Source organism: Chelonoidis abingdonii, chromosome 24 (genome assembly GCF_003597395.2).
Source record: "Chelonoidis abingdonii isolate Lonesome George chromosome 24, CheloAbing_2.0, whole genome shotgun sequence".
Lineage (NCBI taxonomy): Eukaryota > Metazoa > Chordata > Testudines > Testudinidae > Chelonoidis > Chelonoidis abingdonii.
Genome location: NC_133792.1, coordinates 6,038,739 through 6,054,084, shown reverse-complemented (window position 1 = coordinate 6,054,084; position 15,346 = coordinate 6,038,739). Strand labels below are relative to the sequence as shown.

The following is a 15,346-nucleotide window of genomic DNA, read 5'->3' as shown; positions in this document are numbered from 1 at the left end:
GAAAGTTTATTTTAAGGGCACCTCCCCAATGTTTTATTTGTGACACACACTCATATGCAAATAACACCTTATATTACAGTGTACAATCCCTTTACATGATTAATGGGGTACACAGGACAATCTTCATTGATTTGATGTGTAATGTGGAGCACTGGGCACCGAACGAAGGACAGGTGGTCACGCTGTGTGTGACATTCTAACATATTTCCTCTCAACCTGCTTTGGGACAAATCTGGGACACAGGACAGGGGAAAAAACTTGAAACGAAGATCACTAGAAAATCTGTTGGTTAGCAGGATGGTATAATAGGGAGGGGTCAGTTTCTGCAGCATGAATTACATTTTATGCAGCTTCACGTTAACATTAAAGAGCTATAATGAATTCATAAAATAACATCAATGCAATATTAAGGTTATATATTGAAATGTAAGTGTCAGGAAGTGTTAACATTAAGACTCCCATAACATTAATTTGCCCACATTGCGTATATCGTCTATTAACGCATATGTTTAAACAATTTAACTAATCATTACACATGGAACAGCATAACTTCCCCCCCACTATACAGTTCATTGTCAGGTAGAGGAGGAGTCAGTCAGTAGCTGCAGCACTACTGGATTCCCCACCAGGACAGTTGGGTGAAGCTCCTGCAAGACTCTTTAGTGTTGCTCATTATGAGCGAGTGGGACTCTTTTGGGGGTCAGTTCATTTTACAGTCGTGTTTGCAATCTTTCCCTGGTGAGGTGAAGGGTGTTTGAATCACACATTCCCTCTCCCACATTCAAACTGTGACAGCTCCTGCCTTCTCCTGGTGCCTGCTTGGGCCTTGCAGAGAAATTGAGCAGATAGAGGAGAGCGAGTAATGGAGGGAGAGGGGATAGAGTGAGCAGAGGGCGGGGCCTCGGGGCAGGGGTGGGACAAGAGTGTTCAGTTTTCTGCAATTAGAAAGTTGGCAACCCTAAAGAAATATCGTGATGAAGAATTAGAGCTGGTGAAATAACCCGACACCCCCAGGGAGTGGGACTGCGTCTGTTTTACTGAAGTGTCTGTGTCGTGCCAGGGTTTTCATCTCTAACTATGTAAGGTCAAATTCTGGATTTAATAGATGTGGGCTCCATTGATTTCAATGGGGCTACACCACTTGGGCCACTAGCAGTTGGATGCAGAGTTTACTTGGCCACTACCTTGTGCCACTGCTCATAGCAGTGCAGAGTGGTAACAGATCAAAAATGACAGCCACAAATGACCACACAAGGCGCAAAGCAGGCGAGAATTGGCCCAGAATTGCACTAGATACACAGGCTGTTATGGAACTATTGATTTGTTACTCCACCTGGACATAAGTGGGGTGAGAGTGGCGTTCTGGAGAGTGAGGATCTAGAGTGTGGGCTGAGCAGTCCTGATGGAGGAATCTTTGATACCGCTAAAGCATGGGAAGAAGGTTTGAGCTGAACTTCATTATGTTATCGTTAATTTCCTGCAGTTTGGCTTTTATTAACCAAAACGGGATTTTAGAACACACCGTGGATGGTGTTGGTTTTAAAACAGAATGATAAAGGAACCTGCTCACAGGTCTGTGTACAGGAGTGTGGTATACAGGTTTCACCAGCACTCATTTGGGATGATCCACATAATTCACTCAAGTCTCTGCCATTTGTGAGTCATACAGCAATCCTGGACTCATCCGATATAAGTCTTTATGCCATGCTGCCATGTATGCCCTAGTCAAACAGCACCGCTCTCCTCGGGTGTTTGTTGCACTCCCAGGTGTGAGTACACGCCCCATCGCACGCTAATACTTATGCCAGACATTTGGCCCCTCAAACCTTTTCTCCTCCCACTCTGCATTAGAGGAGTGGACCTCACAACTGCAACGAACATCTCTGAGCCCCACCCATACCACAGCCAAAATCCAGCCTGCATCTTTCCACGACCATCATCCCAGGGTAAGGTTGAAAATGTCTCCCACCCCGTCTCTGCATGGCTCTCTGTCCCCTCTAGTGGTGACTGGGCCACATACAGCCTGCTACAGGGTGGATTGCAGAGCTGGGTCTCTTAGCTCTGGCAGTAGAGGACCATGGTTTTAGATCCTGAAGTCCCAGGTTCGATTTCCCACACTGTCGACAACCCCTCCAGGGTCGTATCATTACAAAGATGCTGTTGCAGCTCTATCTACTTCAGGTCTTTCAGCTGTGTTTGGCAAAGGATGGATCCCTCCCATCTGCTCCCCTTGTGAATGTCGGGACATGGGCCTGGGACATGGCAAACAACTCCATCATGCCCTCCCATCTGCACGCCTTCTCTTGGCACTGAGCTGCTGGCAGGGGCTGGGTCTCAGCCACCCCATCCCCTCCAGCCTGTTCCCGGAGCTCAGCATGGCTGAGAGAGGGGCTAGCGTGTGTGTCTGGGGAGCGGGGAGGCAGGTGTGACACTTCTTGTCCAGCACATCTGGGAATCCCAGTGCCAGAATGGCCTGGAGTCCTGTCTGCACTGGACTGTCTCAGTAGTCACTGTGTGGTCCATACCAGCAGCTGGGTGGAGCTTTGGTCTTGCCAGGATGGAGGCTGGCACCATTACCGTCCTGTACACGATTCACCCCCCCCCCGCCCGGCTTCCGTACAGCGTAGCTGGGCCTCCTAACCAGGCCTGTGTTATCCAGTCAGCTGGGCCTTCTTTCACCCAGCCCTCTGTGCAGTAGGATGTCCCAGGGAGAATTGCTCCAGGTGCTGCCTCTCTGCTTCCCATGTACGTGTAGCTGTAGGAGGGATTCTGCTGTATATGATCCATTTTATCCTATGGCTCTGCTCATGCCAGCCAGAGATCCTCTCCCAGAATCCTCGGGGTGATGGCCACCTTTAAGCATCGTCATTGCTAGCATGGGGCTGAATCCTGTCATGCCATGTGGGACAAGCCAGTGAGCTCTGACTGCCTGGCCTAGGGTTGAACTCCTGAGAATGAGAGGGAGGGCGGCTCCCCTTGCCATCTGCCCGAGTCGGGGTTCCCTTTCGGAAGACCCACTGGTTCAGCCTGGCTTTCAGCTGGCGGGGGATGTTGTGTTGGGTGGAGAGCGGATGTGGCTATGTTGTTAGGACATTGGAACAGCTAATCCCAGCCCTTGTTATGTGTGCCTGGGCATGACACGATGGGCACAAAATCATCCAATTGAAGTGAGGATTGTGCCAAGTCACCCACAAGCCTGGTGTGTTTTCCCTTCCCACGTTCTCAGCTGCGTGTGTACAGCTGCAAAAACCCAGCCAAGGCTCCACCACGCTGGTCCTTTGGCCGGCATGGAGAGAACGGAGCTGCCTTACAGTGAGGAAAGCCCCATGGTCCCCTCCCTAAATGGAGCTGGCACAGGCTTGGGAAGAGGGCACAAACCTCCCACCCCCTGGCTACCCCTGCTTAAGAAACACAGAACAAATGGGATTGGCTGGAGTACACAAGCCAAGACCACCCACGCTGCATTCGCATAAGGCCCATGGTGGGCTCCCCACCCTGGGGGACACCCCTTGCTCCCCCCCACCATCCCTGAATGAGGGTTTGGGTCAGAGCTGTTGTGTGGGTGGAGGGTCCCTTGTGGGACACGCCTCTGGGGCAGCTGGCTGGTTACAGTCACAGTCGCTTTCCATCCCCACACTCCCTTCCCTGCCCAGCATTTGCTGGTGCTCAGCACAGCTCTGCAGTTGCTCAGCACGCTACTGGACTAAGTGGCAAGAGACCGATGCTCATTTTCCTCTCGCCCGCAGGTGGCGGGATCTCCAGCTACGCAGAGAACCCCCCGGCTGCCGGCAAGAGCCTCAAGCAGTGTCTTGACCAGGCTGTGAGCGATGTCCCCAAGGAAAGGCATCCACTCACCCCCCTCTACCTGGGGGCCACCGCTGGCATGAGGCTGCTGAAGTGAGCTTTTGCTGTTGCCTGCTATCAACCCCCTCCCTCTTGCCAAGGCCAGAGACAGGCCAGGGCCCTGGTCTTTAAAGGGGATGTTCTTGGGTTAAACTCTTCCACCGCCCGCCTGTGCAGCCCTGTTGCCTGCAGAGGCGCGGCTGAGCACAGGAACATGTGAATTGTCACCCAGGGTTCATCTGGCTCAGCGCCTTGTCTCCAACCGCCCAAGCCCGTCAGCTTCCTGAGAAGATGCAGAAAACCTCCCAGTGGACATTAATGGAATAACTGGCCCATAGGAGAAGTTTCTTCCTGACCTGGGAAGTTACAGGTTGGACCTGCCCTGGTGCTGGAGGGTTTATCATCCGTATAAAAATGTTTTGATCTAAATATGTCCCTGGGTTTTCTCCTCCATAAAGGTGTGATCCTTTTTCAAATCCTGCAAAGTGCACGTTCTACGTTACTGCACAGGAAACCCGGAGGGGTTAGATCTGTTGGCCTATTGGCTGGGAAGGGTGGTGTGGAGAACACGCTAGACCAACCCAGGGTCCTCCACCTCTCCTTTTCTGTAAGGGGAAGCTGGATGGAGTAGCAATGTTCTGTGAGTCCCCCAGCCCTACGTGGCCCCTGGGTCACCTTGTCCAATGGACTGATTGGGGAACCACATGTCCCCACCCAAGCAAGAAGCCCATCTAACCATGGCTCACAGGAAGGAAGGAATGAACCTTCTCTGGCCAATGCAGGCTTATGAGTCGCTTCCCCCTACCCTTCTCCAGACAGCAACAGCACAGGTAAGTGTAGAACACCTGCCAGATGAGCAATGGCAAGACCCCGGCTAGTGCCTGTCTGTGACGTGGGCAGGAGGGAATGCTGGCTACTGGCGAGCAACGCAAGCAATAGTCCATCTGGAGGGCTCACTCAGTCTTCTGTGCTGGACTGGGGAGAAGAAACTGAACTGAAATTTTGTGGCTTGGGTCCTGTGTAGAAAGGTAGCACCCTCCAGTTCTGTGACTAGTCCAGCCCTGTGCAGAGTGACAGCTCCAGGTCTGGGCGCTTAGCTCCAGGTCTGATGGTTAAGTCCCACCTAAGCCCTGTGCAGTGGCCAGTTTCACTGTCGGAGGGGGCTCAGGCAGCCTTTCTCCTGGATTGCTGAAGGGATGCTTACTTAGTTCCCTTCCTATCTGACACACATTGGCATTAGTGGCACCCCTACTCGGTCCCTCGTATGCCATAGCTGTGCCAGGCGTTAGAATAACCATTGCCTTTCATTACCCTCTGAGGGAGGGAGGTGGCAGAGCTGTCTCCCCTTGCCCTGCGTTCCACGGCCCTGGCTGTGCTGGGTGCTTTGGGGGAGCGGCTCACGGTTTGATCCCCTGGGTGCAGACGTTTGCCTCTTTTCTCTCGCATTGAAGCATTGCTTTGTGTCTCCTGTAGCCTCACTGACCCCCAGGCTTCAGACAGAGTCCTCAGCGCAGTGACCGCGACGCTGAAGTCGTACCCCTTTGACTTTCGGGGGGCAAAAATTCTGTCAGGTGAAGATGAGGGGGTGTTTGGCTGGGTCACAGCTAACTATCTCCTGGAGAACTTCATCAAGGTATGTCCAGCAGGATTGGCTATCGAGGACAGTCCCTTCCAGTGCCCATCCAGACATGGGCTCCCCCCATCATTCGCCTACAAGTCTGTCTACCCCACACAGATAGCTGGCATAGCAGGGAAGAGAAACAGCCCATTTCTCCATGGCTGCTTCATTACCTAGGACCTAGGTTTTCTTCTTTAAAAACAGCTACCTTGTCCCTTGCATAGGCAGAGTGCTGCTGAGAGACTTCTGCTTTGTGGAGACCACTGGGCCAGAGATGTGAATGTACCCCCTCCTCCCATATTCACTGCGCTGAGGTGGGAACGCCAAAGCCCTGTCGAGACCACCTCAAAGGCTAGTGCTGTTAAGCAGAGGGTCTGGCACGTGCTCATGGTCTGGACCCTTTTTAATGCTGGTCCTTCTCCGTAGAGCATCAGGAGAGCTGCGTGTTAGAAGCTTCTCAGAGTGCCAGACGTTATTAATGTTACTGGCCAACGGCAGCTGTTGTTCAGACACCCAAGCGAGCTGAATGGCTCTATGTATTGGTCAGATACCATGGTGATGGGCAACAGTCTAAAAACCTAGCTAGGGACACTGTAGAGCATGGCCTGGGTTTGCTGTCTAGAAGTAGCAAAGAGCTCAGGTCTCCAGCCAGCCTAGAGAACAGTGGAACCCAACGCTAGCAGTGAACACAAGGGGACTGCATGGAAGGGAAAACCAATGCCGAGTGAGACGGCCAGTCAGGGCAGGAGACCAGGGAAAGGAATCGGAGGGTTTTTATTGCTCTTTGGTGGTGGTTTGTCTCTTGAATTCACATGCAGATCTGAAACCTGTGAGGAAGCGTTGTGTTTCGGTGCATTGTTCTTGGCTCTTCGCGCACGTGTGCTTAGTTTAATAGCAGGCCAGCTGGGAGTTCAGCCGTTCCCTAGGGTGCAGGGGTTCTTTGCAGTAGCTGCCATGCACATGGCTCTTACAAGGCTGGTGTGTATGTGGGGAGGTGTCTGTTACTCCTTGTTGATGAGCCTCATTCATCTCAGTAGGGTACAGGCCCTTTTGCAAAGCTGGATTTTCCTTCCACCTTCCTGGCATTGGTCTCATTCAGTGCCCAGCAGCAACTGATTCTCTCTAGCACCCAAGGGAATCTGGAGGCTGCTTTTAACAAAGCCCCTGGTGGATCTGCTTGCGCAGCATCTGTCTTGAACTGGGTAGAAATGCAGAGGGCTCCCTTGCCAGTTCAGCAAGGAAAACTGGGATCAGCTTCGTGCCCGGATACTGCTCCGTCCATTCTGGAGCTGCAATTAGGGAGCAGGGGGAGTACCCAGCATGTGCTATCGGCTCAGCCACGGAGGTGCAGTGTAGGTAGAGGGTAGGAACCTGCTGGGATCAAACCGTCCCCCTGCTGCATGCATGCAGCTCCTGCTGCCTTCAATGGGAGCCAAATGTGCGTGACTAAGTAGCCTGCAGTGACATGTATGCAGCTACACGGGACTTGCAGAATGCCTTGCCAATCCTGTTGCCTGACCCCAGCCTTAGGCAGAATGACCTCTTGGGGTTCTTGTGTCCAAAGCAAGCTATTGACCATCGGCCAGCCACTCTTCCTTCTCCAGCAGAGACCCTCCTCCGCAAGCTATTGCACCCCATGGTGGCCGGATGCTGAGCCTCCTCCCTCTGAGAGAGGTCAGTGAGAGCGGACGGTGCTCGCACCTCGCTAGACTGTGCCCTGCTGGTTTGCTGCTGGAAGCACGGACAGGAGTGCTGCCAGCGGGTGCAGGATCAGGCCCTGCGTGGATCATTGTGCTACTCTAGCCCCGGCATGTTGTTCTGAAGGCAGCCAAGAGTGGACGGGTGTTCTGCATGTTCTGAGCCAAGGCTGGGGGATGTCTCGCAATTAACTATCTCTGTGACTTTGCTTCTGTTCCCCTCACAGTACGGCTGGATCGGGCAGTGGTTCCGGCCAAAGAAACCCACGTTGGGGGCCATGGATTTGGGTGGAGCCTCTACCCAGATCACCTTTGAAACCCAGAAGCCGATTGAGGACCCCCGGAATGAGGTGACGCTGCGGCTCTACGGGCAGACGTACAAGGTGTACACTCACAGCTTCCTGTGCTATGGCAGGGACCAGATCCTCAGGAGGATGCTCTCCAAGGTCATGAAGGTATGGAGGCCTGGCTCTGCCCCAGCAGGCTCTCCTCGATGGCTTGCAGGACAAGCTCCTAGCATTCATCCCCACTCCCTCCTCAACCTCATCAGCCTCCTGCACCACATTCCCAGCCAGGCTGCTACATGCAGGGCTCCAGGTTCAGGTCAGCATGTGCTCTGGAAAGAGCAGGGAGGGGCCTTGCCTCCCTCCAGAACATTCTGCTCCTCTCCCTCCTGATTCCCACCATGGCCCCAACCTGGAGCGGGTGTAGTGAATGGCAGCTCGTTAGCGGGGAGGCAGGGGCACCGGTGTGAGCCCAGCCTGTTACAACCCATGCTAAGGGGTCCGGAATTCCCAACGGAGCAGGGAGGGCTCAGCTGGGTACACCATACGGGCGCTATAGCAGCATAGCTCGGGCGCCCTAGTGCAGACAGACACGACAATGACCAGAAGGGCTTTTTCTATCGGTGTAGGAGCTCCACCTCCCTGAGTGCTAGGAAATGCCCGTGGCTCTGTTTTCACCCTCCTGAGGATAGAGGCTGAGCTCCCTTCATGGGGTTTTAACCTGGGGACTTCAGAAGTCTGGGAATTTCAAACATGCTCTGCAGCCTTCTCCATGCAATTGGTGCTGATGCAGAGCTTGGCACACATTTCACATCACACACATTAGTTAAACTCCTTTGGTGCTTTTGAACTGACCCCTCAGGAAAGCCAGGTCTCCTTCCTGCTGCTCTTTGTTGCCAGCACAGGCTGTGCCAGTTAGGAGTTACTCATCTTCCTGGGCTGAGCTGCCACCTCCCTCCCTGGAGAGACAGCAGTGGACACATAGGTTTGGACACTATCTTTTCAGAGCACCGTCGCTGCTGAAACTTGGCAGCCCCTGTGAGGGGGAATCCCCCTGTTTTACAGATGGGGAAACTGAGGCACGCAGCAGGGGCATGATTGGCTCACAGTGAGGCACAGTGGGTCAGGGGCAGAACTGGGGGGCGGTGTTTCTGAATGCCAGTCCTTCACTCCACCTGCTACACTGCTCTAGACCATCTCATGGCTGTGGTAGCTGCAGACAAAGACAGGCTTATGTGGTGCCTTTTTCTCGCCCAACAGGCTGATGGCTACAAAACAAATGTGTCCAACCCCTGCTGGCCCAAAGGCTACCAAAGGAACTTCAAACTCCAAGATGTCTACGACTCTCCCTGCACGGCAGTTGAGAAGCCTGACAGCTACGATCCTCAACGTAGCATTGACATGAGCGGATCCGGGGACACAGCCCAGTGCCGCCTGCATGTGGACAGTCTCTTCAGCTTCACCAGCTGCAGCTTCACCAACTGTTCCTTTGATGGGGTTTTCCAACCCGGCCTTTCGGGAAACTTCATTGTAAGTGTCCTGAGGTTCCAAGTCTAGTGAGCAGCCAGCAGCCTCTGACTTCTAGTGCCGTCTCCAGCGATTGTGCATAGGCAGCCCAGAGCCCTGGAGCCCAAGTCTCCTAGTGAATTCTATGGGAGCCCCTTCTATCCTGCAACTGCACAATTAGGCTGTAGATGCAAGGAGGTTGCTAGAATGGGAATGGGGCTTTGGTATGCTCAGAGCAATGGTTAGCAGCAAGAGTGCTGCCCCTGGGGGGGAGATGAATATACGCCAAACTCTGCTCCCACATTGAATCAACAAGCCCTGCCTTTGTGTCCTAGCAGGGAAATTGAGGGCTGTGCTATGAGCTTCTGCTGTCTCACCTCCTCTCTCCCCATTATCAGGCCTTCTCTGCCTTTTTCTACACGGTGGATTTTATCCAGACAGTGATGAAGAGACGCGTGGCCTCGCCAGATGACCTTAACACTGCTGCCGAAGCCATCTGCAGTGCCAACTGGACCGAGGTGAGTGCCCTGGCAGCAGAGGGCTAGTCTAATGGCTGTCAGACGATCTAGGAGGCCAGCCTGGATTTCCGTGCCCTGTAAGCCTGCAGCCAAAATAGCATGGGCTGTGGATCCTGTTAGATCTCACAAGTTCCAAGACTCAGGGTGCCAGGACTGGGCTGGGATGTCTCCCATCCCTTGGTATTGCAGTAGGGCTGCCAACGTTGTATTTCGAAAATACAGGACAGATCTCAGACGTCCCTAGTCTCGACTTAAATCTCTGGGGGCAAGTCCGTTCCATCCCCTTCCACCACCCCACTCCCGTTCCCAGCCCGATGCCCACTGGCCTCTCTGTCTGCCAGCACCATAGCTCAATGTGCAGTTCCCTCACAGGGGCAGGCAGCCGCCGTGCCCCACAGACTGGCTCCCTAGTGGCTGGCTCCATCCCCTGCCTGTTGGGGTTCACCTGAAGTGGCGGGCCAGGGAGCAGCAGCAGCACCACACTGGCATGGGTGGATGTGGGCAGCTGGCTAGTGGCTGAGCAGAGAGGCAGCTGGTCCAGATTGTGCTAATCCACCTCCTCCCCCCTCCACATTGTGGCCAGGCTGGCTCGGTGCCTCCTCCTCACCTGGCAGCCCAAGGTCAGATGGGGGAGGAGCCCACGTGTCTTTTCACCCCAACTCAGACCTCTCCACTTCTCCCATCCCTGGGTGTCCATGCACCCCCACTACTGCCTGTCCCCACCTGGATTGCCAACCCTCCCAGTTTCGCTGGGAGTCTCCTGGAATCTCCAGGATTGCCAAGTGTCTAATCGCACAAACCCAAACACCATTGCCTCTCCCCCTGCCCTGCCCCTTTACCACGGCCATGCCCCTGCCCTGCCCTTCTCTGAGGCCCCAGCCCCCTCCCCTATCTCCCGGACTCTACTGACACCAAACTGGGAGATTGTAGATGCTAAAAGTCCGGCAGTGCAGCAGGGTTTTGGCAGGCTCCCTCAAGCGCTGACTGCACAGCTCCCATTGGCCAGGGAACTGTACCCAATGAGAGCTGCAGGGGCCGTGCCGTGGGCTGGGGCAGTGCACAAAGACCCCTGCCCCGCCACTTAGTAGCTGCTGCTAGAGGGATGTGCCAGTCGCTTTCGGGAGCTGCCCAAGGTAAGTGCCAACCCCCTCACCACAACGCCTTGCCCCAGCCCAGAGCCCGCACCCAAACTCACTCCCAGAGCGCACACCCCCTCCCAACGCCCTGCCCCAGCTCAGAGCCCGTACTCCACAGCCAAAATCTCTCCCAGAGCCCACACTCCCTCCTTCACCCCAACCCCTTCCTCCAGGCTCATCCCGGAGCCCCCTCCCACACTCCGAACCCCTTGGCCCCACACCCCAAGCCCAGAGCCTGCACTCCCTCCCGCGCTCCAGCCCCAGTGAAAGTGAGTGAGGGTGGGGGAGAGCGAGTGACAGAGGGGGGGAGGGATGGGGGCTGGAGTGAGCGGGGGCTGGGGCCTCAGAGAAGGGGCAGGGCAGGGGCATGGCAGTGGTAAAGGGGCAGGGCAGGGGGAGAGGCAATGGTGTTTGGGTTTGTGCGATTAGACACTTGGCAACCCTGGTCCCCATGTGACCTGCACCCCCACTCCCACTCAGCCCCTGGCTCAGTGTTGTCACCCACTAGCTCCTGTGTCCCAGTCTGTCCCCCCGGCGAGCCCTTCTGAACCATCTGTGTGACCCCCGCCAGCACCCCCGTGTGCCATGCTCTGTCCATCCCCCCCATCCCACCCCACCCCCCATATCCTGTGCCTGCTCACCTGGCCCCATGGGCAGCCTCTGCCCCCTCCCTCTCCACGGCTGGCTGCTCCTGCCCGTGAGCTCGCTGCCCTTTATGCCACAGAAGCCCCTGGTGGGAGAAGGGTGTAATTGCAGCTTCCCTGAACCTCCCCATCGCAGATTCGCCTCCCTGCGAAGGGTCCAGAACCTGATTCTGATGGGCCAGAGCATAGAGAACTCATCTCTTTTCTTTCTGTCCCCCCTTTCTTTCCTGCCCATGGTGCCCAGCTGCTGCTAAAAGCTCCAGTCCAGAAGAAGTGGTTGCAGGATTACTGTGCGGTTGCCAACTTTGTTTATTTGGTGATCAGCAAGGGCTATCGTTTCGATGAGAGCTCTTTCCCCAACATCGCCTTCCAGAAAAAGGTTGGTATTTGGCCCAGATGGGGTCCTGCCATTGGCCAGGCTCTGCCATGCAGCATCTGTCCGTGTCTCTCATTGTTTGCCAACATAGAATATGGGGAAGCCCTAGTCTAATGGGTTTTGCCAGGATCCCTGCAGGAAATGAGCTCGAGTAAACGCTTTTTGCAGGGACAGGGTGCCCAGGTCGACACTTGCTTTTGGTTGAAATGGGTGTTACTTCTGTGAGCTGGAGAAGATGCCTCAGAGGAGGAGAAATGGCCAATGGGTCATTGTGGATGGTTCTTGGAAAACTTCCGTTCAGTGCACAGCAGCAGAAAGGCTGATGGAATGTTCAGGATTGTTAGGAAAGTGCTGGAAGATAAGACAGTAAATATCACAATGCCACCTTATGAATCCATGGTTCACCCACATCTTGAATACCGTGTGCAGTTCTGGTCGCCCCATCTCAAAAAGGACATAGTGGAACTGGAAAAGGTTCAGAGAAGGGCAGCAAAGATAATCAGGGGTATGGAACAGCTTCTGTCTGAGGAGAGATTAAAAAGATTAGGGCTGTTCATTTTGGAAAAGAGATGAATAAGGCGGGATATGATAGAGGTCTTTAAAATCGCGAATGATGAGGAGAAAATGAATAGAGAAGTGTTATTTACCTTTTCCCCACAATACAAAAACCAGATGAAATTAATAGGCAGCAGGTTTAATACAAACAGGAAGAAGGACTTTATCGCACAACATACAGTTAACCTGTGGAACTCACTGCCAGGGGATGTTGTGATGGCCAAAATTATAACTGGGTTTCTAAAAGAACTAGATAAGTTCATGGAGGATAGGTCCATCTATGGCTGTTAGCCAAGATGGTCAGGGATCTAGCCCCATGCCTAGGGTGACCCTAACCTCTGACTGCCAAAAGCTGAGGCTAGGTGACAGGGGTGGATCTGTCCAGAATTGCTCTGTCTGTACGCTCCCCCTGAAGCTCGGTGACTGGCCACTGTTGGAGATAGGACCTGGGCTAGATCGACCATGGTCTGACCCAGTATGGCATTCGTACGTTCTTAAACACCTCCTTAGCCTTGGGGGAACAGGCCACGTCGTGCTGAACTTCACGCAGCCTTTGCCTAGGGAGAAAATAACTGCTGACTATGGAGGATGTGAACTCAGCCCAGATTCTGATCTCAGTTACTCTGGTGTAAATCAGGAGTGGCTCTACTGAGATCAATGGAGTTACACTGGATTTATGCTGGTGTAAAAAAGATCAGGATCTGGCCCGCTGAGCCCAGTTCCTCTGTAAACAGAATGCAGGGGCAAAGAAAACAGGCAGCACTGCGTGGGGACCAGGGCACAAGCAGGAGCTCCATCCAGAAGCAGCACCAGCAGCTCTGTTCCATGCATGCCCGTTACTCCTCAGGCATTGCCAGAATGGCAGTAGCCGAGCCAGGTCTGTGCACTGGTCTCCAGAACTGCTTAGTTCTGTTGTCTAAAGGTAGCAGGGTCCTGGGAACGGAGCAAAGGGTGGGAGCGCCTGGGTTCTATTCACCTCACTGGCTTGCTGAGAGTCACAGCTCCTCTGGGCCTTCTGTTGCCCCACCGTGACAACACAGCTGGTCTTTGCCCACCGTTGTGAAGCCTTTCGAGATCTCAGGATGAGCAAGGCTAAGAATTGATGATGATGAGAGAGACCAAGATAGGGTCACAGTAGCAGCAGGGGAAACAGGCAGGGTAATAGGTGATTCCCTTTGCTGCTGCAGCTACTACTCCTAGCCTCTGAGGATACGTCCACACTGTAGTTAGACACCCAATGCTGGCCTGTGTCAGCTGGCTCACAGGTCCCTGGCTAAGAAGCTAACTGCAGTGTAGATGTTTGGGCTCAGGCTGGAGCGAGGTGGAAAAGTCTCAGAGCTCAGGCCAGAACGTCTACACCGCAATGAAACAACGCCTTAGCCCGAGCCCCTTAGCCCAAGTCAGCCGGCAGGGGCCCACCGCCGGTGTCTGACTGCAGTATAGACGTACCCTCATGAGGCATCATTACTAGCAAGGCTCTGAGCTGCTTTGTCTTACTGTTTTCACAGGCTGGGGACACTTCCATCGGCTGGGCCCTGGGCTACATGCTGAACCTCACCAACATGATCCCGGCTGACGAAGCGGGCTTTCGAAAGGGCGCAAACTACAGCTCCTGGGTCGTCCTCATCCTTCTCTTCGTGGCTGTAATCCTGATAGCACTGGGGACAGCGTTCTGCCTGCTCCGGTCCGGCAAGCAGCACCGTACAATGTAGGACGGGGGCAGGAGAGGCCAAGAGACATGGCTCCCTGGAGCTGACGTGAGCTCCACTGATCCTGGCAGGTGGCCCGGCATCCTACATACTTCAGATGTGAGCGTTTTCTGGAGGCCCTGTCCCTCCCTGCTGCCTGTTTGTAGCCCTGAGGGAAACCTGTCCTGTTGCCTTTCTTTCCTCCCTGATTGGAAGCCGGAGAAGTGGACAGAAGAGGAGAACTGACACCCAGGGAGCTGCATGAGGAGCAAATGTAAATGGTTTCCTAGTGCATCCCCTTTGGTGCATCCTGGAGCAGCATCAGAGCCTGGACAGCCAGATCGACGGTGTTCTCCTTTGCCTGCTGCCAGAGGGAGACCAGACACCTAGTAAACAGATAGCAGCAGCCAGCAGGTGACTGGCTCTGTGCAAAAGAAGGGAGGTTTTTATATTCACATCCAAGGGGGTGGGGTTCGGAGTGGAGAGGGTTACTTACCTAAGCGTCTGTGGAAGGCTTTTCCCCTTAGCCCCCCTGCCTGGAGCCCTGTCCTGTCCCTTCCAGAGATTTTGTGACTTGGGGTCCTGGGTATTATCCAGGGACCTGCACTATCTTCCCTGAGCAAGGGCCAAATCACAGCCCCCAGGAAGTCTGGGAGTTTGGCCATTGATCTCAGTGGTATTTGGCTCTCTCCCAGGGCCCGGGAAGCCCCTCCATCTCTGTGGAGAAGTGCTGCCCACGATAGGCTCTGACAATCCGGGTGGCTTCCACTCTTAGCACCACAACTCTGCCTTGCCTCTTTTGTTTGTTTACAACTGGCGCTGCTCCTAGCCAATCCTTCCTGCCCAGGGGGAAGTTTTAAGACTAAGGGTGGGAGTGGAACCTGAGTAGGTGTGTAATTCAACAGGGGGTGCCCTGAGTATCTTAGAGAGCATCATAAACCAGCCCCCTGGCATGATGGAGAAAATGCTCAGGGCTCCCTCGCACAGCACTGAGACCTGAGACCTTCTTTGAGCTGCCAGCTAAGACACACTGGGCCATGGCATGGTGAGACACAAACCTTCCACCCGCAGCCTAATCAGCCTGGGGACAGGGAGGGTCTGTCTTTAGTTCCAGATAAGATCAAATAGGGATTTGTGTGTTTTAATGCTCACAAAACAATGTAAACCCAGGGGAGGATTTTAGATGAAAAGGCAAATAAACTTTGTTAAAGGGCAGCTACCCTGAGACACCTGTAGGGTGGTGGAGACTGGACAACACTGAGCTCTTCCAAACGTTTTCTGAGGCAAAGCTCCGAGCTTGCAGCAGCGCCAGGGCCAGCGCTTCCATTTAGGCGGCCTAGGCAATCGCCTAGGGGGCCAGGATTATTGGTGGGCGGCGTTTTGCCGGAGGGGGTGGTAGGCGGCTCCTGTGGAGCTGCCGCAGTCGTGGCTGCGGACGGTCGGCTGCTCGCGCGGCTCCGGTGGACCTCCCGCAGGCATGA

At 54.3% G+C, this 15,346-nt stretch overlaps 1 protein-coding gene across 1 annotated transcript in view; it reads left to right on the top strand.

Annotated features, from left to right (window-relative positions):
* Positions 1 to 15,346, top strand: part of ENTPD2 (ectonucleoside triphosphate diphosphohydrolase 2) — a 46,653-nt gene extending 31,307 nt beyond the window's left edge. The window contains exons 3-9 of the mRNA XM_032780158.2: positions 3,747 to 3,897; positions 5,317 to 5,476; positions 7,386 to 7,613; positions 8,703 to 8,972; positions 9,347 to 9,466; positions 11,491 to 11,625; positions 13,686 to 15,346. Coding sequence (XP_032636049.1) covers positions 3,747 to 3,897; positions 5,317 to 5,476; positions 7,386 to 7,613; positions 8,703 to 8,972; positions 9,347 to 9,466; positions 11,491 to 11,625; positions 13,686 to 13,889 — 1,268 coding nt within the window. The 3' untranslated portion in view covers positions 13,890 to 15,346. The remainder of the gene's footprint in view (positions 1 to 3,746; positions 3,898 to 5,316; positions 5,477 to 7,385; positions 7,614 to 8,702; positions 8,973 to 9,346; positions 9,467 to 11,490; positions 11,626 to 13,685) is intronic.